Source organism: Toxotes jaculatrix, chromosome 6 (assembly GCF_017976425.1).
Source record: "Toxotes jaculatrix isolate fToxJac2 chromosome 6, fToxJac2.pri, whole genome shotgun sequence".
Classification (NCBI taxonomy): Eukaryota; Metazoa; Chordata; class Actinopteri; family Toxotidae; genus Toxotes; species Toxotes jaculatrix.
This window is the reverse complement of record NC_054399.1, coordinates 6,853,895-6,881,670: the sequence shown is the minus strand read 5'-3', so window position 1 is coordinate 6,881,670 and position 27,776 is coordinate 6,853,895. Positions and strand designations below refer to the sequence as shown.

At 32.7% G+C, this 27,776-nt stretch overlaps 2 protein-coding genes across 2 annotated transcripts in view; one reads left to right on the top strand and one right to left on the bottom strand.

The window, feature by feature from the left end:
• si:dkey-110c1.10 (unconventional myosin-Vb) overlaps positions 1 to 20,570 on the top strand; it is a 49,106-nt gene extending 28,536 nt beyond the window's left edge. Inside the window, exons 33-35 of the mRNA XM_041040304.1 lie at positions 19,961 to 20,135; positions 20,232 to 20,312; positions 20,409 to 20,570. Of these exons, the coding sequence (XP_040896238.1) occupies positions 19,961 to 20,135; positions 20,232 to 20,312; positions 20,409 to 20,570 (418 nt within the window). The remainder of the gene's footprint in view (positions 1 to 19,960; positions 20,136 to 20,231; positions 20,313 to 20,408) is intronic.
• Positions 20,571 to 24,394: 3,824 nt separating this feature from the next.
• Positions 24,395 to 27,776, bottom strand: part of unc13a (unc-13 homolog A (C. elegans)) — a 40,665-nt gene continuing 37,283 nt past the window's right edge. Inside the window, exons 43-45 of the mRNA XM_041040184.1 lie at positions 26,085 to 26,177; positions 24,956 to 25,115; positions 24,395 to 24,683 (exon numbers count right to left, since the gene is read on the bottom strand). Of these exons, the coding sequence (XP_040896118.1) occupies positions 24,395 to 24,683; positions 24,956 to 25,115; positions 26,085 to 26,177 (542 nt within the window). The remainder of the gene's footprint in view (positions 24,684 to 24,955; positions 25,116 to 26,084; positions 26,178 to 27,776) is intronic.

Sequence of the window (27,776 nt, the reverse complement as noted above, 5' to 3'; positions counted from 1 at the left end):
CTACGACGTTTTTTATGACTTTTTGAGGTCAAAAAAAATGTTGACTTTTTTTGCCCGATTTTGACGCCTTACTATACTATGACGTTTTTTATGACTTTTTGAGGTAAAAAAAAATGTTGACTTTTTTTGCCCGATTTTGACGCCTTACTATACTATGACGTTTTTTATGACTTTTTGAGGTAAAAAAAAATGTTGACTTTTTTTGCCCGACTTTGACGCCTTACTATACTATGACGTTTTTTATGACCTTTTGAGGTCAAAAAAAATTTTGTCATTTTTTGCCCGATTTTGACGCCTTACTATGCTATGACGTTTTTTATGACTTTTTGAGGTGAAAAAATTTTTTGACTTTTTTTGTCATTTTTTGACGCCTTACTATACTATGACGTTTTTTATGACTTTTTGAGGTGAAAAAAATTTTTGACTTTTTTTGTCATTTTTTGACGCCTTACTATACTATGACGTTTTTTATGACTTTTTGAGGTCAAAAAAATTATTGACTTTTTTTGTCATTTTTTGACGCCTTACTATACTATGACGTTTTTTATGACTTTTTGAGGTGAAAAAAAATGTTCACTTTTTTTGCCCGATTTTGACGCCTTACTATACTATGACGTTTTTTATGACTTTTTGAGGTCAAAAAAATTATTGACTTTTTTTGTCATTTTTTGACGCCTTACTATACTATGACGGTTTTTATGACTTTTTGAGGTCAAAAAAAATTTTGACTTTTTTTGTCATTTTTTGACGCCTTACTATACTATGACGTTTTTTATGACTTTTTTAGGTGAAAAAATTTTTTGACTTTTTTTGCCCGATTTTGACGCCTTACTATACTATGACGTTTTTTTATGACCTTTTGAGGTCAAAAAAAATTTTGACTTTTTTTGCCCGATTTTGACGCCTTACTATGACGTTTTTTATGACTTTTTGAGGTGAAAAAAAATGTTGACTTTTTTTGCCCGATTTTGACGCCTTACTATACTATGACGTTTTTTATGACTTTTTGAGGTGAAAAATTTTTTTGACTTTTTTTGTCATTTTTTGACGCCTTACTATACTATGACGTTTTTTATAACTTTTTTAGGTGAAAAAAATTTTTGACTTTTTTTGTCATTTTTTGACGCCTTACTATACTATGACGTTTTTTATGACTTTTTGAGGTGAAAAATTTTTTTGACTTTTTTTGCCCGATTTTGACGCCTTACTATACTATGACGTTTTTTATGACTTTTTGAGGTGAAAAAAATTATTGACTTTTTTTGTCATTTTTTGACGCCTTACTATACTATGACGTTTTTTATGACTTTTTGAGGTCAAAAAAATTGACTTTTTTTGTCATTTTTTGACGCCTTACTATACTATGACGTTTTTTATGACTTTTTTAGGTGAAAAAATTTTTTGACTTTTTTTGCCCGATTTTGACGCCTTACTATACTATGACGTTTTTTATGACCTTTTGAGGTCAAAAAAATTTTGACTTTTTTTGCCCGATTTTGACGCCTTACTATACTATGACGTTTTTTATGACCTTTTGAGGTCAAAAAAAATTTTGACTTTTTTTGCCCGATTTTGACGCCTTACTATACTATGACGTTTTTTATGACTTTTTGAGGTGAAAAAAATTTTTGACTTTTTTTGTCATTTTTTGACGCCTTACTATACTATGACGTTTTTTATGACTTTTTGAGGTGAAAATTTTTTTTGACTTTTTTTGTCATTTTTTGACGCCTTACTATACTATGACGTTTTTTATGACTTTTTGAGGTCAAAAAAAATTTTGACTTTTTTTGTCATTTTTTGACGCCTTACTATACTATGACGTTTTTTATGACTTTTTGAGGTGAAAAAAATTTTTGACTTTTTTTGCCCGATTTTGACGCCTTACTATACTATGACGTTTTTTATGACTTTTTGAGGTCAAAAAAAATTTTGACTTTTTTTGTCATTTTTTGACGCCTTACTATACTATGACGTTTTTTATGACTTTTTTAGGTGAAAAAATTTTTTGACTTTTTTTGCCCGATTTTGACGCCTTACTATACTATGACGTTTTTTATGACTTTTTGAGGTCAAAAAAAATTTTGACTTTTTTTGTCATTTTTTGACGCCTTACTATACTATGACGTTTTTTATGACTTTTTGAGGTGAAAAAAATGTTTGACTTTTTTTGTCATTTTTTGACGCCTTACTATACTATGACGTTTTTTATGACTTTTTGAGGTCAAAAAAAATGTTGACTTTTTTTGTCATTTTTTGACGCCTTACTATACTATGACGTTTTTTATGACTTTTTGAGGTCAAAAAAAATGTTGACTTTTTTTGTCATTTTTTGACGCCTTACTATACTATGACGTTTTTTATGACTTTTTGAGGTGAAAGATTTTTTTGACTTTTTTTGTCATTTTTTGACGCCTTACTATACTATGACGTTTTTTATGACTTTTTTAGGTGAAAAAATTTTTTGACTTTTTTTGCCCGATTTTGACGCCTTACTATACTATGACGTTTTTTATGACCTTTTGAGGTCAAAAAAATTTTTGACTTTTTTTGCCCGATTTTGACGCCTTACTATACTATGACGTTTTTTATGACTTTTTGAGGTGAAAAAAAATGTTGACTTTTTTTGCCCGATTTTGACGCCTTACTATGACGTTTTTTATGACTTTTTGAGGTCAAAAAAAATTTTGACTTTTTTTGTCATTTTTTGACGCCTTACTATACTATGACGTTTTTTATGACTTTTTGAGGTCAAAAAAAAATTTGACTTTTTTTGTCATTTTTTGACGCCTTACTATACTATGACGTTTTTTATGACTTTTTGAGGTGAAAGAATTTTTTGACTTTTTTTGTCATTTTTTGACGCCTTACTATACTATGACGTTTTTTATGACTTTTTTAGGTGAAAAAATTTTTTGACTTTTTTTGCCCGATTTTGACGCCTTACTATACTATGACGTTTTTTATGACCTTTTGAGGTAAAAAAAAATTTTGACTTTTTTTGCCCGATTTTGACGCCTTACTATACTATGACATTTTTTATGACTTTTTGAGGTCAAAAAAAATTTTGACTTTTTTTGTCATTTTTTGACGCCTTACTATACTATGACGTTTTTTTATGACTTTTTGAGGTCAAAAAAAATGTTGACTTTTTTTGTCATTTTTTGACGCCTTACTATACTATGACGTTTTTTATGACTTTTTGAGGTGAAAAAAAATTTTGACTTTTTTTGTCATTTTTTGACGCCTTACTATACTATGACGTTTTTTATGACTTTTTGAGGTGAAAAAACATTTTGACTTTTTTTGCCCGATTTTGACGCCTTACTATACTATGACGTTTTTTATGACCTTTTGAGGTCAAAAAAAATTTTGACTTTTTTTGTCATTTTTTGACGCCTTACTATACTATGACGTTTTTTATGACTTTTTGAGGTCAAAAAAATTTTTGACTTTTTTTGTCATTTTTTGACGCCTTACTATACTATGACGTTTTTTATGACTTTTTGAGGTCAAAAAAATTATTGACTTTTTTTGTCATTTTTTGACGCCTTATTATACTATGACGTTTTTTATGACTTTTTGAGGTGAAAAAAAATGTTCCCTTTTTTTGCCCGATTTTGACGCCTTACTATACTATGACGTTTTTTATGACTTTTTGAGGTCAAAAAAATTATTGACTTTTTTTTGTCATTTTTTGACGCCTTACTATACTATGACGTTTTTTATGACTTTTTGAGGTGAAAAAAAATGTTCACTTTTTTTGCCCGATTTTGACGCCTTACTATACTATGACGTTTTTTATGACTTTTTTAGGTGAAAAAATTTTTTGACTTTTTTTGCCCGATTTTGACGCCTTACTATACTATGACGTTTTTTATGACTTTTTGAGGTCAAAAAAAATGTTGACTTTTTTTGTCATTTTTTGACGCCTTACTATACTATGACGTTTTTTATGACTTTTTGAGGTGAAAAAACATTTTGACTTTTTTTGCCCGATTTTGACGCCTTACTATACTATGACGTTTTTTATAACTTTTTGAGGTGAAAAAAATTTTTGACTTTTTTTGTCATTTTTTGACGCCTTACTATACTATGACGTTTTTTATGACTTTTTGAGGTGAAAATTTTTTTTGACTTTTTTTGCCCGATTTTGACGCCTTACTATACTATGACGTTTTTTATGACTTTTTGAGGTAAAAAAAATTATTGACTTTTTTTGTCATTTTTTGACGCCTTACTATACTATGACGGTTTTTATGACTTTTTGAGGTCAAAAAAAATGTTGACTTTTTTTGTCATTTTTTGACGCCTTACTATACTATGACGTTTTTTATGACTTTTTGAGGTGAAAAAATTTTTTGACTTTTTTTGCCCGATTTTGACGCCTTACTATACTATGACGTTTTTTATGACTTTTTGAGGTGAAAAAAATTTTTGACTTTTTTTGTCATTTTTTGACGCCTTACTATACTATGACGTTTTTTATGACTTTTTGAGGTGAAAATTTTTTTTGACTTTTTTTGTCATTTTTTGACGCCTTACTATACTATGACGTTTTTTATGACTTTTTGAGGTCAAAAAAATTATTGACTTTTTTTGTCATTTTTTGACGCCTTATTATACTATGACGTTTTTTATGACTTTTTGAGGTGAAAAAAAATGTTCACTTTTTTTGCCCGATTTTGACGCCTTACTATACTATGACGTTTTTTATGACTTTTTGAGGTCAAAAAAATTATTGACTTTTTTTTGTCATTTTTTGACGCCTTACTATACTATGACGTTTTTTATGACTTTTTGAGGTGAAAAAAAATGTTCACTTTTTTTGCCCGATTTTGACGCCTTACTATACTATGACGTTTTTTATGACTTTTTTAGGTGAAAAAATTTTTTGACTTTTTTTGCCCGATTTTGACGCCTTACTATACTATGACGTTTTTTATGACCTTTTGAGGTCAAAAAAAATTTTGACTTTTTTTGCCCGATTTTGACGCCTTACTATACTATGACGTTTTTTATGACTTTCTGAGGTGAAAAAAAATTTTGAATTTTTTTGTCATTTTTTGACGCCTTACTATACTATGACGTTTTTTATGACTTTTTGAGGTGAAAAAAAATGTTGACTTTTTTTGCCCGATTTTGACGCCTTACTATACTATGACATTTTTTATGACTTTTTGAGGTCAAAAAAAATTTTGACTTTTTTTGTCATTTTTTGACGCCTTACTATACTATGACGTTTTTTATGACTTTTTGAGGTCAAAAAAAATGTTGACTTTTTTTGTCATTTTTTGACGCCTTACTATACTATGACGTTTTTTATGACTTTTTGAGGTCAAAAAAAATTTTGACTTTTTTTGTCATTTTTTGACGCCTTACTATACTATGACGTTTTTTATGACTTTCTGAGGTGAAAAAAAATTTTGAATTTTTTTGTCATTTTTTGACGCCTTACTATACTATGACGTTTTTTATGACTTTTTGAGGTGAAAAAAAATGTTGACTTTTTTTGCCCGATTTTGACGCCTTACTATACTATGACGTTTTTTATGACTTTTTGAGGTAAAAAAAAATGTTGACTTTTTTTGCCCGATTTTGACGCCTTACTATACTATGACGTTTTTTATGACTTTTTGAGGTGAAAAAAAATTTTGACTTTTTTTGTCATTTTTTGACGCCTTACTATACTATGACGTTTTTTATGACTTTTTGAGGTGAAAAAAAATTTTGACTTTTTTTGCCCGATTTTGACGCCTTACTATACTATGACATTTTTTATGACTTTTTGAGGTGAAAAAATTTTTTGACTTTTTTTGTCATTTTTTGACGCCTTACTATACTATGACGTTTTTTATGACCTTTTGAGGTCAAAAAAAATTTTGACTTTTTTTGCCCGATTTTGACGCCTTACTATACTATGACATTTTTTATGACTTTTTGAGGTGAAAAAATTTTTTGACTTTTTTTGTCATTTTTTGACGCCTTACTATACTATGACGTTTTTTATGACCTTTTGAGGTCAAAAAAAATTTTGACTTTTTTTGCCCGATTTTGACGCCTTACTATACTATGACGTTTTTTATGACTTTTTGAGGTCAAAAAAAAATTGACTTTTTTTGTCATTTTTTGACGCCTTACTATACTATGACGTTTTTTATGACTTTTTGAGGTGAAAAAATGTTTTGACTTTTTTTGCCCGATTTTGACGCCTTACTATACTATGACGTTTTTTATGACTTTTTGAGGTGAAAAAAAATGTTGACTTTTATTGCCCGATTTTGACGCCTTACTATACTATGACGTTTTTTATGACTTTTTGAGGTCAAAAAAATTTTTGACTTTTTTTGTCATTTTTTGACGCCTTACTATACTATGACGTTTTTTATGACTTTTTGAGGTGAAAGAATTTTTTGACTTTTTTTGTCATTTTTTGACGCCTTACTATACTATGACGTTTTTTATGACTTTTTTAGGTGAAAAAATTTTTTGACTTTTTTTGCCCGATTTTGACGCCTTACTATACTATGACGTTTTTTATGACCTTTTGAGGTCAAAAAAAATTTTGACTTTTTTTGCCCGATTTTGACGCCTTACTATACTATGACGTTTTTTATGACTTTTTGAGGTAAAAAAAAATGTTGACTTTTTTTGCCCGACTTTGACGCCTTACTATACTATGACGTTTTTTATGACTTTTTGAGGTGAAAAAATGTTTTGACTTTTTTTGCCCGATTTTAACGCCTTACTATACTATGACGTTTTTTATGACTTTTTGAGGTGAAAAAAAATGTTGACTTTTATTGCCCGATTTTGACGCCTTACTATACTATGACGTTTTTTATGACTTTTTGAGGTGAAAAAAAATGTTGACTTTTTTTGCCCGATTTTGACGCCTTACTATACTATGACGTTTTTTATGACTTTTTGAGGTAAAAAAAAATGTTGACTTTTTTTGCCCGACTTTGACGCCTTACTATACTATGACGTTTTTTATGACTTTTTGAGGTCAAAAAAAATTTTGACTTTTTTTGTCATTTTTTGACGCCTTACTATACTATGACGTTTTTTATGACTTTTTGAGGTGAAAGAATTTTTTGACTTTTTTTGTCATTTTTTGACGCCTTACTATACTATGACGTTTTTTATGACTTTTTTAGGTGAAAAAATTTTTTGACTTTTTTTGCCCGATTTTGACGCCTTACTATACTATGACGTTTTTTATGACTTTTTGAGGTGAAAAAATGTTTTGACTTTTTTTGCCCGATTTTGACGCCTTACTATACTATGACGTTTTTTATGACTTTTTGAGGTGAAAAAAAATTGTGACTTTTTTTGTCATTTTTTGACGCCTTACTATACTATGACGTTTTTTATGACTTTTTGAGGTGAAAGAATTTTTTGACTTTTTTTGTCATTTTTTGACGCCTTACTATACTATGACGTTTTTTATGACTTTTTGAGGTCAAAAAAAATTTTGACTTTTTTTGCCCGATTTTGACGCCTTACTATACTATGACGTTTTTTATGATCTTTTGAGGTCAAAAAAAATTTTGACTTTTTTTGCCCGATTTTGACGCCTTACTATGACGTTTTTTATGACTTTTTGAGGTCAAAAAAAATTTTGACTTTTTTTGTCATTTTTTGACGCCTTACTATACTATGACGTTTTTTATGACTTTTTGAGGTGAAAAAAAATTTTGACTTTTTTTGTCATTTTTTGACGCCTTACTATACTATGACGTTTTTTATGACTTTTTGAGGTCAAAAAAAATGTTGACTTTTTTTGTCATTTTTTGACGCCTTACTATACTATGACGTTTTTTATGACTTTTTGAGGTGAAAGAATTTTTTTGACTTTTTTTGTCATTTTTTGACGCCTTACTATACTATGACGTTTTTTATGACTTTTTGAGGTGAAAGAATTTTTTTGACTTTTTTTGTCATTTTTTGACGCCTTACTATACTATGACGTTTTTTATGACTTTTTTAGGTGAAAAAATTTTTTGACTTTTTTTGCCCGATTTTGACGCCTTACTATACTATGACGTTTTTTATGACCTTTTGAGGTCAAAAAAAATTTTGACTTTTTTTGCCCGATTTTGACGCCTTACTATACTATGACGTTTTTTATGACTTTTTGAGGTGAAAAAAAATGTTGACTTTTTTTGTCATTTTTTGACGCCTTACTATACTATGACGTTTTTTATGACTTTTTGAGGTGAAAAAAAATGTTGACTTTTTTTGCCCGATTTTGACGCCTTACTATACTATGACGTTTTTTATGACTTTTTGAGGTAAAAAAAAATGTTGACTTTTTTTGCCCGATTTTGACGCCTTACTATACTATGACGTTTTTTATGACTTTTTGAGGTCAAAAAAAATGTTGACTTTTTTTGTCATTTTTTGACGCCTTACTATACTATGACGTTTTTTATGACTTTTTGATGTGAAAAAAAATTTTGACTTTTTTTGCCCGATTTTGACGCCTTACTATACTATGACATTTTTTATGACTTTTTGAGGTGAAAAATTTTTTTGACTTTTTTTGTCATTTTTTGACGCCTTACTATACTATGACGTTTTTTATGACCTTTTGAGGTCAAAAAAAATTTTGACTTTTTTTGCCCGATTTTGACGCCTTACTATACTATGACGTTTTTTATGACTTTTTGAGGTGAAAAAAAATTTAACTTTTTTTGTCATTTTTTGACGCCTTACTATACTATGACGTTTTTTATGACTTTTTGAGGTGAAAAAATGTTTTGACTTTTTTTGCCCGATTTTAACGCCTTACTATACTATGACGTTTTTTATGACTTTTTGAGGTGAAAAAAAATGTTGACTTTTATTGCCTGATTTTGACGCCTTACTATACTATGACGTTTTTTATGACCTTTTGAGGTCAAAAAAAATTTTGACTTTTTTTGCCCGATTTTGACGCCTTACTATACTATGACGTTTTTTATGACTTTTTGAGGTAAAAAAAAATGTTGACTTTTTTTGCCCGACTTTGACGCCTTACTATACTATGACGTTTTTTATGACTTTTTGAGGTGAAAAAATGTTTTGACTTTTTTTGCCCGATTTTAACGCCTTACTATACTATGACGTTTTTTATGACTTTTTGAGGTGAAAAAAAATGTTGACTTTTATTGCCCGATTTTGACGCCTTACTATACTATGACGTTTTTTATGACTTTTTGAGGTCAAAAAAAATGTTGACTTTTTTTGCCCGATTTTGACGCCTTACTATACTATGACGTTTTTTATGACTTTTTGAGGTAAAAAAAAATGTTGACTTTTTTTGCCCGACTTTGACGCCTTACTATACTATGACGTTTTTTATGACTTTTTGAGGTCAAAAAAAATTTTGACTTTTTTTGTCATTTTTTGACGCCTTACTATACTATGACGTTTTTTATGACTTTTTGAGGTGAAAGAATTTTTTGACTTTTTTTGTCATTTTTTGACGCCTTACTATACTATGACGTTTTTTATGACTTTTTTAGGTGAAAAAATTTTTTGACTTTTTTTGCCCGATTTTGACGCCTTACTATACTATGACGTTTTTTATGACTTTTTGAGGTGAAAAAATGTTTTGACTTTTTTTGCCCGATTTTGACGCTTTACTATACTATGACGTTTTTTATGACTTTTTGAGGTGAAAAAAAATTGTGACTTTTTTTGTCATTTTTTGACGCCTTACTATACTATGACGTTTTTTATGACTTTTTGAGGTGAAAGAATTTTTTGACTTTTTTTGTCATTTTTTGACGCCTTACTATACTATGACGTTTTTTATGACTTTTTGAGGTCAAAAAAAATTTTGACTTTTTTTGCCCGATTTTGACGCCTTACTATACTATGACGTTTTTTATGATCTTTTGAGGTCAAAAAAATTTTTGACTTTTTTTGCCCGATTTTGACGCCTTACTATGACGTTTTTTATGACTTTTTGAGGTCAAAAAAAATTTTGACTTTTTTTGTCATTTTTTGACGCCTTACTATACTATGACGTTTTTTATGACTTTTTGAGGTGAAAAAAAATTTTGACTTTTTTTGTCATTTTTTGACGCCTTACTATACTATGACGTTTTTTATGACTTTTTGAGGTGAAAGAATTTTTTTGACTTTTTTTGTCATTTTTTGACGCCTTACTATACTATGACGTTTTTTATGACTTTTTTAGGTGAAAAAATTTTTTGACTTTTTTTGCCCGATTTTGACGCCTTACTATACTATGACGTTTTTTATGACCTTTTGAGGTCAAAAAAAATTTTGACTTTTTTTGCCCGATTTTGACGCCTTACTATACTATGACGTTTTTTATGACTTTTTGAGGTGAAAAAAAATTTTGACTTTTTTTGTCATTTTTTGACGCCTTACTATACTATGACGTTTTTTATGACTTTTTGAGGTAAAAAAAAATGTTGACTTTTTTTGCCCGATTTTGACGCCTTACTATACTATGACGTTTTTTATGACTTTTTGAGGTCAAAAAAAATGTTGACTTTTTTTGTCATTTTTTGACGCCTTACTATACTATGACGTTTTTTATGACTTTTTGAGGTGAAAAAAAATTTTGACTTTTTTTGCCCGATTTTGACGCCTTACTATACTATGACATTTTTTATGACTTTTTGAGGTGAAAAAAAATTTGACTTTTTTTGTCATTTTTTGACGCCTTACTATACTATGACGTTTTTTATGACTTTTTGAGGTGAAAAAATGTTTTGACTTTTTTTGCCCGATTTTAACGCCTTACTATACTATGACGTTTTTTATGACTTTTTGAGGTGAAAAAAAATGTTGACTTTTATTGCCCGATTTTGACGCCTTACTATACTATGACGTTTTTTATGACTTTTTGAGGTCAAAAAAAATGTTGACTTTTTTTGCCCGATTTTGACGCCTTACTATACTATGACGTTTTTTATGACTTTTTGAGGTCAAAAAAAATGTTGACTTTTTTTGCCCGACTTTGACGCCTTACTATACTATGACGTTTTTTATGACTTTTTGAGGTCAAAAAAAATTTTGACTTTTTTTGTCATTTTTTGACGCCTTACTATACTATGACGTTTTTTATGACTTTTTGAGGTGAAAGAATTTTTTGACTTTTTTTGTCATTTTTTGACGCCTTACTATACTATGACGTTTTTTATGACTTTTTTGCCCGATTTTGACGCCTTACTATACTATGACGTTTTTTATGACCTTTTGAGGTCAAAAAAAATTTTGACTTTTTTTGCCCGATTTTGACGCCTTACTATACTATGACGTTTTTTATGACTTTTTGAGGTGAAAAAAAATTGTGACTTTTTTTGTCATTTTTTGACGCCTTACTATACTATGACGTTTTTTATGACTTTTTGAGGTGAAAAAATTTTTTGACTTTTTTTGTCATTTTTTGACGCCTTACTATACTATGACGTTTTTTATGACCTTTTGAGGTCAAAAAAAATTTTGACTTTTTTTTGCCCGATTTTGACGCATTACTATACTATGACGTTTTTTATGACTTTTTGAGGTCAAAAAAAATTTTGACTTTTTTTGTCATTTTTTGAAGCCTTACTATACTATGACGTTTTTTATGACTTTTTGAGGTGAAAAAAAATTTTGACTTTTTTTGTCATTTTTTGACACCTTACTATACTATGACGTTTTTTATGACTTTTTGAGGTGAAAGAATTTTTTGACTTTTTTTGTCATTTTTTGACGCCTTACTATACTATGACGTTTTTTATGACTTTTTTAGGTGAAAAAATTTTTTGACTTTTTTTGCCCGATTTTGACGCCTTACTATACTATGACGTTTTTTTATGACCTTTTGAGGTAAAAAAAAATTTTGACTTTTTTTGCCCGATTTTGACGCCTTACTATACTATGACATTTTTTATGACTTTTTGAGGTCAAAAAAAATTTTGACTTTTTTTGTCATTTTTTGACGCCTTACTATACTATGACGTTTTTTATGACTTTTTGAGGTCAAAAAAAATGTTGACTTTTTTTGTCATTTTTTGACGCCTTACTATACTATGACGTTTTTTATGACTTTTTGAGGTCAAAAAAAATTTTGACTTTTTTTGTCATTTTTTGACGCCTTACTATACTATGACGTTTTTTATGACTTTTTTAGGTGAAAAATTTTTTTGACTTTTTTTGCCCGATTTTGACGCCTTACTATACTATGACATTTTTTATGACTTTTTGAGGTGAAAAAAAATTTGACTTTTTTTGTCATTTTTTGACGCCTTACTATACTATGACGTTTTTTATGACTTTTTGAGGTGAAAAAATGTTTTGACTTTTTTTGCCCGATTTTAACGCCTTACTATACTATGACGTTTTTTATGACTTTTTGAGGTGAAAAAAAATGTTGACTTTTATTGCCCGATTTTGACGCCTTACTATACTATGACGTTTTTTATGACTTTTTGAGGTCAAAAAAAATGTTGACTTTTTTTGCCCGATTTTGACGCCTTACTATACTATGACGTTTTTTATGACTTTTTGAGGTCAAAAAAAATGTTGACTTTTTTTGCCCGACTTTGACGCCTTACTATACTATGACGTTTTTTATGACTTTTTGAGGTCAAAAAAAATTTTGACTTTTTTTGTCATTTTTTGACGCCTTACTATACTATGACGTTTTTTATGACTTTTTGAGGTGAAAGAATTTTTTGACTTTTTTTGTCATTTTTTGACGCCTTACTATACTATGACGTTTTTTATGACTTTTTTGCCCGATTTTGACGCCTTACTATACTATGACGTTTTTTATGACCTTTTGAGGTCAAAAAAAATTTTGACTTTTTTTGCCCGATTTTGACGCCTTACTATACTATGACGTTTTTTATGACTTTTTGAGGTGAAAAAAAATTGTGACTTTTTTTGTCATTTTTTGACGCCTTACTATACTATGACGTTTTTTATGACTTTTTGAGGTGAAAAAATTTTTTGACTTTTTTTGTCATTTTTTGACGCCTTACTATACTATGACGTTTTTTATGACCTTTTGAGGTCAAAAAAAATTTTGACTTTTTTTTGCCCGATTTTGACGCATTACTATACTATGACGTTTTTTATGACTTTTTGAGGTCAAAAAAAATTTTGACTTTTTTTGTCATTTTTTGAAGCCTTACTATACTATGACGTTTTTTATGACTTTTTGAGGTGAAAAAAAATTTTGACTTTTTTTGTCATTTTTTGACACCTTACTATACTATGACGTTTTTTATGACTTTTTGAGGTGAAAGAATTTTTTGACTTTTTTTGTCATTTTTTGACGCCTTACTATACTATGACGTTTTTTATGACTTTTTTAGGTGAAAAAATTTTTTGACTTTTTTTGCCCGATTTTGACGCCTTACTATACTATGACGTTTTTTTATGACCTTTTGAGGTAAAAAAAAATTTTGACTTTTTTTGCCCGATTTTGACGCCTTACTATACTATGACATTTTTTATGACTTTTTGAGGTCAAAAAAAATTTTGACTTTTTTTGTCATTTTTTGACGCCTTACTATACTATGACGTTTTTTATGACTTTTTGAGGTCAAAAAAAATGTTGACTTTTTTTGTCATTTTTTGACGCCTTACTATACTATGACGTTTTTTATGACTTTTTGAGGTCAAAAAAAATTTTGACTTTTTTTGTCATTTTTTGACGCCTTACTATACTATGACGTTTTTTATGACTTTTTTAGGTGAAAAATTTTTTTGACTTTTTTTGCCCGATTTTGACGCCTTACTATACTATGACATTTTTTATGACTTTTTGAGGTGAAAAAAAATTTGACTTTTTTTGTCATTTTTTGACGCCTTACTATACTATGACGTTTTTTATGACTTTTTGAGGTGAAAAAATGTTTTGACTTTTTTTGCCCGATTTTAACGCCTTACTATACTATGACGTTTTTTATGACTTTTTGAGGTGAAAAAAAATGTTGACTTTTATTGCCCGATTTTGACGCCTTACTATACTATGACGTTTTTTATGACTTTTTGAGGTCAAAAAAAATGTTGACTTTTTTTGCCCGATTTTGACGCCTTACTATACTATGACGTTTTTTATGACTTTTTGAGGTCAAAAAAAATGTTGACTTTTTTTGCCCGACTTTGACGCCTTACTATACTATGACGTTTTTTATGACTTTTTGAGGTCAAAAAAAATTTTGACTTTTTTTGTCATTTTTTGACGCCTTACTATACTATGACGTTTTTTATGACTTTTTGAGGTGAAAGAATTTTTTGACTTTTTTTGTCATTTTTTGACGCCTTACTATACTATGACGTTTTTTATGACTTTTTTGCCCGATTTTGACGCCTTACTATACTATGACGTTTTTTATGACCTTTTGAGGTCAAAAAAAATTTTGACTTTTTTTGCCCGATTTTGACGCCTTACTATACTATGACGTTTTTTATGACTTTTTGAGGTGAAAAAAAATTGTGACTTTTTTTGTCATTTTTTGACGCCTTACTATACTATGACGTTTTTTATGACTTTTTGAGGTGAAAAAATTTTTTGACTTTTTTTGTCATTTTTTGACGCCTTACTATACTATGACGTTTTTTATGACCTTTTGAGGTCAAAAAAAATTTTGACTTTTTTTTGCCCGATTTTGACGCATTACTATACTATGACGTTTTTTATGACTTTTTGAGGTCAAAAAAAATTTTGACTTTTTTTGTCATTTTTTGAAGCCTTACTATACTATGACGTTTTTTATGACTTTTTGAGGTGAAAAAAAATTTTGACTTTTTTTGTCATTTTTTGACACCTTACTATACTATGACGTTTTTTATGACTTTTTGAGGTGAAAGAATTTTTTGACTTTTTTTGTCATTTTTTGACGCCTTACTATACTATGACGTTTTTTATGACTTTTTTAGGTGAAAAAATTTTTTGACTTTTTTTGCCCGATTTTGACGCCTTACTATACTATGACGTTTTTTTATGACCTTTTGAGGTAAAAAAAAATTTTGACTTTTTTTGCCCGATTTTGACGCCTTACTATACTATGACATTTTTTATGACTTTTTGAGGTCAAAAAAAATTTTGACTTTTTTTGTCATTTTTTGACGCCTTACTATACTATGACGTTTTTTATGACTTTTTGAGGTCAAAAAAAATGTTGACTTTTTTTGTCATTTTTTGACGCCTTACTATACTATGACGTTTTTTATGACTTTTTGAGGTCAAAAAAAATTTTGACTTTTTTTGTCATTTTTTGACGCCTTACTATACTATGACGTTTTTTATGACTTTTTTAGGTGAAAAATTTTTTTGACTTTTTTTGCCCGATTTTGACGCCTTACTATACTATGACGTTTTTTATGACCTTTTGAGGTCAAAAAAATTTTGACTTTTTTTGTCATTTTTTGACGTCTTACTATACTATGACGTTTTTTATGACTTTTTGAGGTGAAAAAATGTTTTGACTTTTTTTGCCCGATTTTAACGCCTTACTATACTATGACGTTTTTTATGACTTTTTGAGGTAAAAAAAAATGTTGACTTTTTTTGCCCGACTTTGACGCCTTACTATACTATGACGTTTTTTATGACTTTTTGAGGTCAAAAAAAATTTTGACTTTTTTTGTCATTTTTTGACGCCTTACTATACTATGACATTTTTTATGACTTTTTGAGGTGAAAGAATTTTTTAACTTTTTTTGTCATTTTTTGACGCCTTACTATACTATGACGTTTTTTATGACTTTTTTAGGTGAAAAAATTTTTTGACTTTTGTTGCCCGATTTTGACGCCTTACTATACTATGACGTTTTTTATGACCTTTTGAGGTCAAAAAAAATTTTGACTTTTTTTGCCCGATTTTGACGCCTTACTATACTATGACGTTTTTTATGACTTTTTGAGGTCAAAAAAAATTTGTGACTTTTTTTGTCATTTTTTGACGCCTTACTATACTATGACGTTTTTTATGACTTTCTGAGGTGAAAAAATTTTTTGACTTTTTTTGCCCGATTTTGACGCCTTACTATACTATGACGTTTTTTATGACTTTTTGAGGTGAAAAAAATTTTTGACTTTTGTTGTCATTTTTTGACGCCTTACTATACTATGACGTTTTTTATGACTTTTTGAGGTGAAAAATTTTTTTGACTTTTTTTGTCATTTTTTGACGCCTTACTATACTATGACGTTTTTTATGACTTTTTGAGGTCAAAAAAATTATTGACTTTTTTTGTCATTTTTTGACGCCTTACTATACTATGAAGTTTTTTATGACTTTTTGAGGTCAAAAAAAATTTTGACTTTTTTTGTCATTTTTTGACGCCTTACTATACTATGACGTTTTTTATGACTTTTTGAGGTGAAAAAAATTATTGACTTTTTTTGTCATTTTTTGACGCCTTATTATACTATGACGTTTTTTATGACTTTTTGAGGTGAAAAAAAATGTTCACTTTTTTTGCCCGATTTTGACGCCTTACTATACTATGACGTTTTTTATGACTTTTTGAGGTCAAAAAAATTATTGACTTTTTTTGTCATTTTTTGACGCCTTACTATACTATGACGGTTTTTATGACTTTTTGAGGTCAAAAAAAATTTTGACTTTTTTTGCCCGATTTTGACGCCTTACTATACTATGACGTTTTTTATGACCTTTTGAGGTCAAAAAAAATTTTGACTTTTTTTGCCCGATTTTGACGCCTTACTATACTATGACGTTTTTTATGACTTTTTGAGGTCAAAAAAAATTTTGACTTTTTTTGTCATTTTTTGACGCCTTACTATACTATGACGTTTTTTATGACTTTTTGAGGTGAAAAATTTTTTTGACTTTTTTTGCCCGATTTTGACGCCTTACTATACTATGACGTTTTTTATGACTTTTTGAGGTCAAAAAAAATTTTGACTTTTTTTGCCCGATTTTGACGCCTTACTATACTATGACATTTTTTATGACTTTTTGAGGTGAAAGAATTTTTTGACTTTTTTTGTCATTTTTTGACGCCTTACTATACTATGACGTTTTTTATGACTTTTTTAGGTGAAAAAATTTTTTGACTTTTTTTGCCCAATTTTGACGCCTTACTATACTATGACGTTTTTTATGACCTTTTGAGGTCAAAAAAAATTTTGACTTTTTTTGTCATTTTTTGACGCCTTACTATACTATGACGTTTTTTATGACTTTTTGAGGTCAAAAAAATTTTTGACTTTTTTTGTCATTTTTTGACGCCTTACTATACTATGACGTTTTTTATGACTTTTTGAGGTGAAAAATTTTTTTGACTTTTTTTGCCCGATTTTGACGCCTTACTATACTATGACGTTTTTTATGACTTTTTGAGGTGAAAAATTTTTTTGACTTTTTTTGTCATTTTTTGACGCCTTACTATACTATGACGTTTTTTATGACTTTTTGAGGTGAAAATTTTTTTTGACTTTTTTTGTCATTTTTTGACGCCTTACTATACTATGACGTTTTTTATGACTTTTTGAGGTCAAAAAAATTATTGACTTTTTTTGCCCGTTTTTGACGCCTTACTATACTATGACGTTTTTTATGACTTTTTGAGGTTTAAAAAAATGTTGACTTTTTTTGCCCGATTTTGACGCCTTACTATACTATGACGTTTTTTATGACTTTTTGAGGTCAAAAAAAATTTTGACTTTTTTTGTCATTTTTTTGACGCCCTACTATACTATGACGTTTTTTATGACTTTTTGAGGTGAAAAATTTTTTTGACATTTTTTGTCATTTTTTGATGCCTTACTATACTATGACGTTTTTTATGACTTTTTGAGGTCAAAAAAATTTTGACTTTTTTTGTCATTTTTTGACGCCTTACTATACTATGACGTTTTTTATGACTTTTTGAGGTGAAAAAAAATGTTGACTTTTTTTGCCCGATTTTGACGCCTTACTATACTATGACGTTTTTTATGACTTTTTGAGGGGAAAAAAATTTTTGACTTTTTTTGTCATTTTTTGACGCCTTACTATACTATGACGGTTTTTATGACTTTTTGAGGTCAAAAAAAATTTTGACTTTTTTTGTCATTTTTTGACGCCTTACTATACTATGACGGTTTTTATGACTTTTTGAGGTCAAAAAAAATTTTGACTTTTTTTGCCCGATTTTGACGCCTTACTATACTATGACATTTTTTATGACTTTTTGAGGTGAAAAATTTTTTTGACTTTTTTTGTCATTTTTTGACGCCTTACTATACTATGACGGTTTTTATGACTTTTTGAGGTCAAAAAAAATTTTGACTTTTTTTGCCCGATTTTGACGCCTTACTATACTATGACATTTTTTATGACTTTTTGAGGTGAAAAATTTTTTTGACTTTTTTTGTCATTTTTTGACGCCTTACTATACTATGACGTTTTTTATGACTTTTTGAGGTGAAAAATTTTTTTGACTTTTTTTGCCCGATTTTGACGCCTTACTATACTATGACGTTTTTTATGACTTTTTGAGGTGAAAAAAAATGTTGACTTTTTTTGCCCGATTTTGACGCCTTACTATACTATGACGTTTTTTATGACTTTTTGAGGTCAAAAAAATTTTGGACTTTTTTTGTCATTTTTTGACGCCTTACTATACTATGACGTTTTTTATGACTTTTTGAGGTCAAAAAAAAATTTGACTTTTTTTGTCATTTTTTGACGCCTTACTATACTATGACGTTTTTTATGACTTTTTGAGGTCAAAAAAATTATTGACTTTTTTTGTCATTTTTTGATGCCTTACTATACTATGACCTTTTTTATGACTTTTTGGGTCTAAAAAAATGTTGACTTTTTTTGCCCGATTTTGACGCCTTACTATACTATGACGTTTTTTATGACTTTTTGAGGTGAAAAAAAATGTTGACTTTTTTTGCCCGATTTTGACGCCTTACTATACTTTGACGTTTTTCATGACTTTTTGAGGTCAAAAAAATTTTGGACTTTTTTTGTCATTTTTTGACGCCTTACTATACTATGACGTTTTTTATGACTTTTTGAGGTCAAAAAAAATTTTGACTTTTTTTGCCCGATTTTGACGCCTTACTATACTATGACGTTTTTTATGACTTTTTGAGGTGAAAAAAAATGTTGACTTTTTTTGCCCGATTTTGACGCCTTACTATACTATGACGTTTTTCATGACTTTTTGAGGTCAAAAAAATTTTGGACTTTTTTTGTCATTTTTTGACGCCTTACTATACTATGACGTTTTTTATGACTTTTTGAGGTCAAAAAAATTTTTGACTTTTTTTGCCCGATTTTGACGCCTTACTATAGTATGACGTTTTTTATGACATTTTGAGGTCTTACAAAAATATGACTTTTTTTGCCTATTTTGAAGCCTTACACACACACATACACATACACATACACACACACACACACACACACACACTTAATTGCTTTTTTTTGAGCAAAACCACATGCAAGCAACAAAGGATCTTGTTTTCCATGTTTTCATGCTACCAGAAATTGAACAGAATTTTGCCAGTCTTTTTTCCTCCTTTCCTCCCGCACACACACACAGTAGTTTTAATTTTTATATAAACAGTGTTTGAGTATGCATAGTACGTGTGAGCATATGTAGCTTACTTTAGTATACTCTACTGACTGTATATCATTTATATCATTAGATTGTTTTTATATTGAAAATAAAGTATTCATGTTAACATCACAGTTCCACTTGCGCCCGTCGTGCAATTGGGTAAAAGGCCTCTCCAAACCAAGCTCCCGGGCTGAATTTCAACCCCAGCGCGCTCCTGATTGCAGCCCAAGATGACACCTATAAATTGCTTGTTTTGTTCATTACATGGTTCAACCAAGAGCCAAAGATATTCACTTTACTATGTAACATGACGAAAGCTGCAAAACCTAATACCCGAGAATCTGGTATCTGTGAATGTTTGACATGTTTGATTTTAAAAATCAGTCGGTTTCTCCTTTCTGTCATATAGCTACAATGTGAGTCTGTTGGAGGAGTGGCTGCGTAGCCGAGGTCTGCAGGCAGGCGGTGCTGTGGCCATGCTGGAGCCCCTCATCCAGGCAGTTCAGCTTCTGCAAGCAGGGAAAAAAACTGAGGCGGATGCACAGGCCCTCGTTCAGACCTGCACTGCACTGTCCAGCCAGCAGGTGGGTCTTTCTGTCATCTCTCCTCAAGAGGACAGAAAAAATTGTCCACTTGACGAGTATGTAACTGTCTGCTGCTCTCTTGTTTTTGTTCTACAGATTGTGAAGATTCTGACCCTCTACACTCCTCACAGTGACCTTGACGAAAGAGTCACTCTGAATTTCATCCGCACTGTCCAGGTACTACAATACAGGTCTAAAGCTTTAAGATCTGTTTTTTTCGTTAACTTAAAATAATGTGTCTCATGTACGTGGCCTCTGTCTTCACTCCCTTAGGGGCTTCTCAAAGGCCGTTCTGACGGGCAGCCTCCACAGCTCCTAATGGACGTGAGGCGAGTGTTTCCGGTCACATTCCCCTACTTGCCCCCCACTGTCCTCCATGCTGAGCAGTTAGTCATCCCAGACTCCCTCAAGATCTCCTTTCTACGCAGAGCCTAGAAAACAGGACGACTGGCCTCTTCACTTCAATGTAACACCCAACATATTGAGTTTAGTCCTTCAAAAGAAATTTAAATAGGATGTGTTGTGAATTTAATTGCCCTGTTAGATTTTTTTAAGGGGCACTGACTAATTGAATTAACCTGTTAATTATCAGTGGATTAGTCTGTATGCTGCAGAAGTCAGTGGGCATGTCAAAAACCTGAGTCTCAGCTAACTGGTGAGTTTAAAATAGCATGCATGGTTACGGAGCAAAGGAATATGATATCTAGAATATGTTTTTTACTTTTTAGAGTTTGACAAACAAGGGATGAAATTAAGTTTTTTTTAGTCTTTTATTGGAAGCAGAAACACAATGAGACCGCAGTCCCAGTAACCTCGACCCCCAATAAGAACAACCAGAATTAAAAAAAAAAAAAATTAGAAACATCTCGAGTATAAAAAAATTTCTCATGCGAGTACTTTGTACCACTACACATCATCAGTAATACATATTTATATATTCACAACCATTTGAAAAATAGAAAACAATAATGAAATATCAAAATAAAGGAGACAACAATTGGCAATTAACATCAAATAATTATGCGTGCTGGCACAATACATTTTTTCTTTTTTGTTTTATTGTTCCTATCATGCACCGTTTCTGGAAGTACAGGACCGGCGTTGCTGTGCAGGTGTCTGCCTGTGTGGCCTGCTCAGCTGGACAGAACAGGACAGATCATGCATGTCTGTCCGCTTTGTGTCCCTGTGCTTTTCATTGTGCTTCTACATTTATCCTTTGTTCTCAACTTCTGTGTGCATTCCTGTTTCACAAGCCAGCCCGATACCCCGACACGCAAACTGAGCCTCTGAAGGACGCGCCATTTCCTCGACTAAAGTATCATTGTCAACAGCAATAAATAAAGATTTTTTTCGTGGCATTTCCAGCTATGTGACAGTCGCTTACCTGTTATCTAAAGTTATTAAAAGAGTGTGCAGATGTCCCCCTTTGAACAAAAGACCTTGTACACACCAGAGAGTCACACAACATGCTTCAATTCAGTTTAGTTTTAGTTTGCAGCCAGTTTCTTTTTGCAGCATGATGGTGTATAATGCCAGTGTAAAAGTCAGAAAGTAGCAGTTTATTTTATCTGATATCTAATCTGATATCTAAACTTATTGAATGGCTTTGTACAAATTGTTTCACCTCTAGTGTGTACACAGTCTTCCTTTATCTTAGTAGCTACATTTCCAGAATGTGCACCCACCCTCTCTCTCTCTCTCTCTCTCTCACACACACACACACACACACACACACACACACACACACATACTCCCATTATTCCCAACTGTCCAGTCACCCAGAGCAAAAATTCAAGTCTACAAAAGAGCAGCAAACTTCACTTCACATAGTCTGACGTGTGTTTGTTACATCTGAGCTATTTACAATGCCCAACAACAGCAACAACAACAACAACCCCATCTCTCTGTTCCAGGTTATTTTCCCCTGTGCTGAAAAGCTGTACAAGCAAATTTCAGTCTCTAATCAGCTCTACTACAGCTGTGATATTTGGCCCATTACAACAGAGACAGCATTTACAACATATCAGACCAGACCAACGCTTGTGCTGATATAATTAGAATAATAATCCACAATGTAAACATTATAAGACTGCTTCAAAAATTACTCCTCTACATAGATTTTTTTATAGATTAGATGCATAGAGTTCAGTTCTTACACCTTGTTCAAAAGATGGGGCCATGTAAATTAGTCAGTTATGGTCACTTGCCTCGGGGGGAGAGGCCCCCATTAGGGGCAACTGAACAAAGAGGCAGAGACGGAGAGAAAACAAATAAAACACCCTGTCATTACTCCATTTTTTTTTAGTCTCAAAAATCCCCATCATCATCATCATGTTTTTTGTTCACAACAAGCATACAAACTTCATAAAGAGAATAAAACCAATCTTTTTTTTTTTTTTTAAAAGGGCAATCAGTGAAAATAGGAGTGGCACTAAGAGACATGCTGGACACTCACTGGCCAATTCAAAAACATCCACATGAAATTGACTCTTGATTTAATTGAACTCAAGGATGATTTCAGAACAATGTGTTATTCTCTTTAAATGGAGGACAAACAAAACAAGAGTATAAGTTAATATGGGTGCAGCGTAGACCCTGTGCTTCTAAATCTTCAAACTACATCTCTGTTCTCTACACTGATTAGAGTAACAGACTAAACTGTAGGCCCTCTTTTAAGTGTCAGTGCCAGACCTGGTATGGTCTGTATCTGCAGCCCTTTAGCAGAGGTCTGACATCTCGGTATCAGGGATCAGGGTTTCGGCACCTGCAGCTGGATCATTATGGATCATGGGCAGTAGATCATTTACAGTTTGTGCTCTCCCTGAAGCACAGGGTGTGTGGTGTGTAAAATACAGTCTTACGGACTTATTTTTTATCATCTCCTTTTGTGCAGATTTTGATTTGGCAAGTTGTGTTTTTTTTCTTTTTAAGAAAAGTAGGAGAATTTTTCTTCCTCTCTCCTGCACCTCTCACACACCCAGTTCAGTGCTGTCTAGCCGTGGAATGTTTACAGTAAGACAAAGAAGATGGAGTAACCATCAGAAGATATATGCTTTATCCTCCCCAAAATAAAATACACTTGGAAAACTCTATCGCCTGCCTCTGTGTGATCTTTGTTTGTGATGGCTTTCTGTGATTACATTTGCAGGTAACAGGCAACACGGGCAGCTACATGAGGTCAACATTAGTACATATTACAAACACATTCGCACATTAGGAGCCCCACTCGCGCCCCAACACAGATTATACATTCACACACAGACGCGCCCGCTCTCACACACATACACTCTGATGAATAACAGAGCTTTGAGGCACGTTTTCATCAGATTCATCTCTCTATACACTCGCTATATAGGAGACGGACATACTATACAAGGGTCAACAAGACAGAAGGCATTGAGGGTGTCAGGCAGTGTGCTCTGTTACAGGGTAGACAGACATAAAGACAGACGAGGACAATCTTTCAAGTACCACACGTCCGTTGACTAATCCTGTATAACATTACATATGTCTTATAATAATAGAATTATTCAAATATAAATATAATTTGGAAGAAGGAAATAAATAAATATTTAAAGTATCATAACTAGTGCTTTGTTCACAATATATGTTCCCCACCTCAATATCTGGAATGTTTGAGGCTGTGCAGCCGTCGTTGTTGATGTTAATAGGTCAGTTGGACATTTGGTCCTTTTGTGCTTAGGGCTGGTCCTGGCATATTTCAGCAGTTATCTGTTGGTCCCTTCTCTGAATGATGCAGGACAGGGAAGGGAGGAAAGGAACTGGAAAGTAGGGGGGGGGTAAAAAGGTAAGTAAAAAGGCAGAGAAAAGTGAGAAAGAAAGCCAAAATATTAAAGGCTACAAGATATTTCTCACTCTGACTACGAGGTGTGTCTGTATATGAGTGTGTGTGGTTATGGAATGGCATGACTCACCTCTGCAGACAGGAAGGTAAATATATACTCTATGATTTAACTGTATGTACTGTTCATCAGAACGATGATTGATATCCATAACAATAAAGACACTGGTGCTTTTCTGATGAAAGTTTAAGTGATGCTTTGCTTAGCACTGTGTCTTTTCCACTGAAATGAATGTATTTACAACACTGGGTGTGTGACGATTGTTGTCTTATCTGTGCTTTAACAATACTGAATCATCAGGGCAGTGGCTAGCAGTGGCTCGGGAGAGCTCCGGGGCAGTAGGAGGTGACATCTGATTGAGCTTCAGACGGGTTGTTTTAGACTCTGTTTAGCCTCTTAGCTGCGGCCCTCCTCAGCAGAGCGCTGGTCGGATTTCAGCTTGACAAACTCCTTGGCCACGTCGTCGTTGTTGCGCTGGGAGAGGATGCGCAGGACAGTGAGGCCCGTCTCGTCCATGTGGATGCGTTTACCCAGTGGCAGCCAGCAGGCGACGCTGCCTTTGGAGGCCATGTCTTTCAGCTGCAAGACGGCCATGCCCACAGTGCGGTCTTCGCGGGCGAAGCAGTAGTCCTTCACACACACCTGCAGCTCGTAGCACTCAGGACCCACCTCGTTGCTCAGAGTGCTGTGGAGGAGAAGAGAAAGAAAAAGAGGGTGTGTTATCTAAGCATCTCTATGGGGCAGCCGTGGTGCAACAAGTTAAGAGTGCAGCTTTGGACTTTGGACAGGCCTGAGATTGGAGGGCGTGGGTTCGATCGTTCACTTGGTGTGGTGTGGGTAAAATGCAGAGAGTATTTTCAACAGGAGGGGTCAATAATGTAATTTAAAAAAATCTTAACATCGTCGTTCTACAACTTCAAAATAAAACAACAATTATTATCATCATCAACTACTTACAAAGTGAAGGTTTCGTTGTATTTGGGAGCCCAGCTGTTGTTCTTCGACTTGGTGGCGTACTTCCTCTTTTTGTCGCTGAGGTGAGGACCGATGATATAGACCTCCACAAATGGGCGGAATATTCCTTGCGTCTGCCACCTCAGGTCATTGGCAGCCACCACTGAGACAGAGGAAGTGGAGGGAAAGGGAGTGGGAAGGTGTGGGTGAGAGAGTGAGAGATTCATGTGGAGGGAATGTGTGAAAATGTGGTGAGAGAGTGAGTGAACAGAAAATTCAGAACAAGAAAATACTGGCTCTGCCACGGGCCTCACATTCAGCTTCCTGTCAAGATAGTGAAGGTAGAATTGGAATTTGATACTGCATTACAAAGTCGTATTTCGTTGGCAGCTGAGAAGCAGTCAGGTGCTGGTTTTTATGCGTATACGGCAATGCTATGTATTCATATGACATCTCACTGCCCTGGATTGTGCCTACAGCCAAATGAAACCTCTTGACTTCATACAGTTGATCTCCAGTTAATTAATTATGTAACTTCTAAAACCTCAGGTGTGACCTATTAAAGTGGGTTGATATTTAAACTTATACTTATTTGTAATGAATTTAGATCTCTGTAGTTTTCACTCTGACATTCGAGCGACTTTTTCTACTGATCAGTGTAAAAAGACCTGCATTAAATCTGCTTTGGTTCAGTGTTATTGAACAATAAAATGTGAGAACTTCTGTCTGGCAAAGTGGGTGTAAATCACTGGTTAAAGTCATGGGATTTTTTTTTTATTCCTAACTGTCCTCGGAGGTGGGAAAAGAAAAAAACAAATGTGCTTTTTCTTAAGTAATCTGCTCAAAATTTAAAATTGGGGTACTGGTGACTCTGGTTGTTATTGAAAGATCATTACAGCATCATCTTTGAGATTTAAATTGGCATGCTGGTTTGAAATTGGAAAAATAATTCTTTTCTATGATTCTGGTTGTTTTATTTATTTATTTATTTTTAACCTTTTTTAGCCAAGGATGTATTTAAAATATAAGCAAGGTCCACTTACTAGCCTTTTTCTGAAGCTTTGAACAGTATCACACGGTTACATAAGTGGGTTCAGTTGTCATGGAGATGGATCCAAACATTTTCCTTTACCTTTCACTGTGACCTTGTGCTCTCCAGTGTTGGGGTGAGTGAAAATCTCCACATGTATGGACACCTCTCCCACAGCATCGTCCACCCCGGAGCCTGACAGGGCAGACAGACAGTGAAGGGAGGGGGGGAGACATTAACACCCTTGAACTTGCAAACATCAACTCATAGTGCATATATCACAGACCAAACACCAACACAAGCCACTGTGCCCTCCTATAAAAACAAGGTTACAGACCAAATGGATTCGGCTGTAACCTTTCAGATTGGTATACAAAATACTGACAAGGCAAATATTTCTTTATACTAAAAGGATCTCTGTGTAACAGAGACATTTAAAACAAGGCATAGTGATCTGTTTGTGCGTATGTTGTGGTCTGGAAGTGAACAATCAGACAAAGCTGCTATGAGTGGGCATAGGTTTTAATGTAGGCAGCACTGCAGTACGCAGCATAGAGTAAGTTTTACTGATGAAGTGATTAGTCCCTGTGGAGAGGCAAAACATCTCTAAACAACTACAGTGCGATGAATAGTTTTTGTGCTGACCTGAAATAGCCACATTATTTTCTTCAGTAAGGCATTTTGCATTGTGATTAGACACTGAATGTGTAGCCTTTGGACAGATTCAGCATTTGAGAGGTAACAATTTGGATCCAGCAAGGACAGTAATTTGAGCCCACTCATAGATGCATGGTGTCTGTTTGGATGCAGGGTGGTTAGTAAGAGGCAGAGAAGAAGACAGGAGAGAAGCTGAGAAACTGACAGTGTGGTTCCCCTGACATAGATCAGGTCAGGACATGCTCAGATGGATCTAGACAGGTGGACACACCCATTCCTTGGCAAAGACTTTTACCCAAGCATGGAAAGAGGAGGGACAAGAAAAGGGAAGGAGTTAACAGGAGAGAGAACTTGTTCAGCCTCTCAGGTCTTTTGGTGAAGGATTGCCCTATTGATACCCTGCTTGCACAACAAAGCTGGCACATGTCTGGAAGACTCAAATTGTATTCAGAATATTCTAGATAATACAGCTAGGAATGCAGATGGATCTAGTCTGAGTTACATCTTTGAATTTTAACCCCAAATAGCTGGTCGGATAAAAACTCGACTTGTGTCCAATTTCACGTCTTGGTGTCCTTGGGTCTGTACTATTAGCTGCAGGACAGTTTTAGGGAGAAGAGGACCATGACTTTGTCTAGATGGCTCCACTCAGGCTCCAACTCTTTTGTCTGGGAGGGAGAGGGTGGAGAAAGATTTCCTCAGTGTCTCGGCGTGGTTTTGTGCTGCTGCTGTTAACAAGTGGTTTAATTCCACATACAACTCCAGAAGGATACGGTGACAGATGGACATTAATTTTCAGTGTTTTAATTAGTGTCTTCACTCTGTCAACTGTATCTTTGTGGCGACGACCAGCAGCCTGTGTCTGTGTTTTCAACTACCCACTAAACAAGGTGTCTGTGGGAGTTACACGGCAGAGTGTTCCTGGCATGAGGCTCTCTGCATCTCTCTGGGGAGCATTATGGGATTGTTGGTCTCACTGCCAACAGGACCAAAGAGAGCAGCAGTCATCCATCTGGCCTTGTCTACACTGTGGAGGACATCCATAAAAGATGAGAAAGAAACTTTACTGGCTGGCTAGGCAGAGGAAGATGTTGCCAGGGAAGCGCAGGCTTTTCTTCTAAAACAAATGCAGCAATC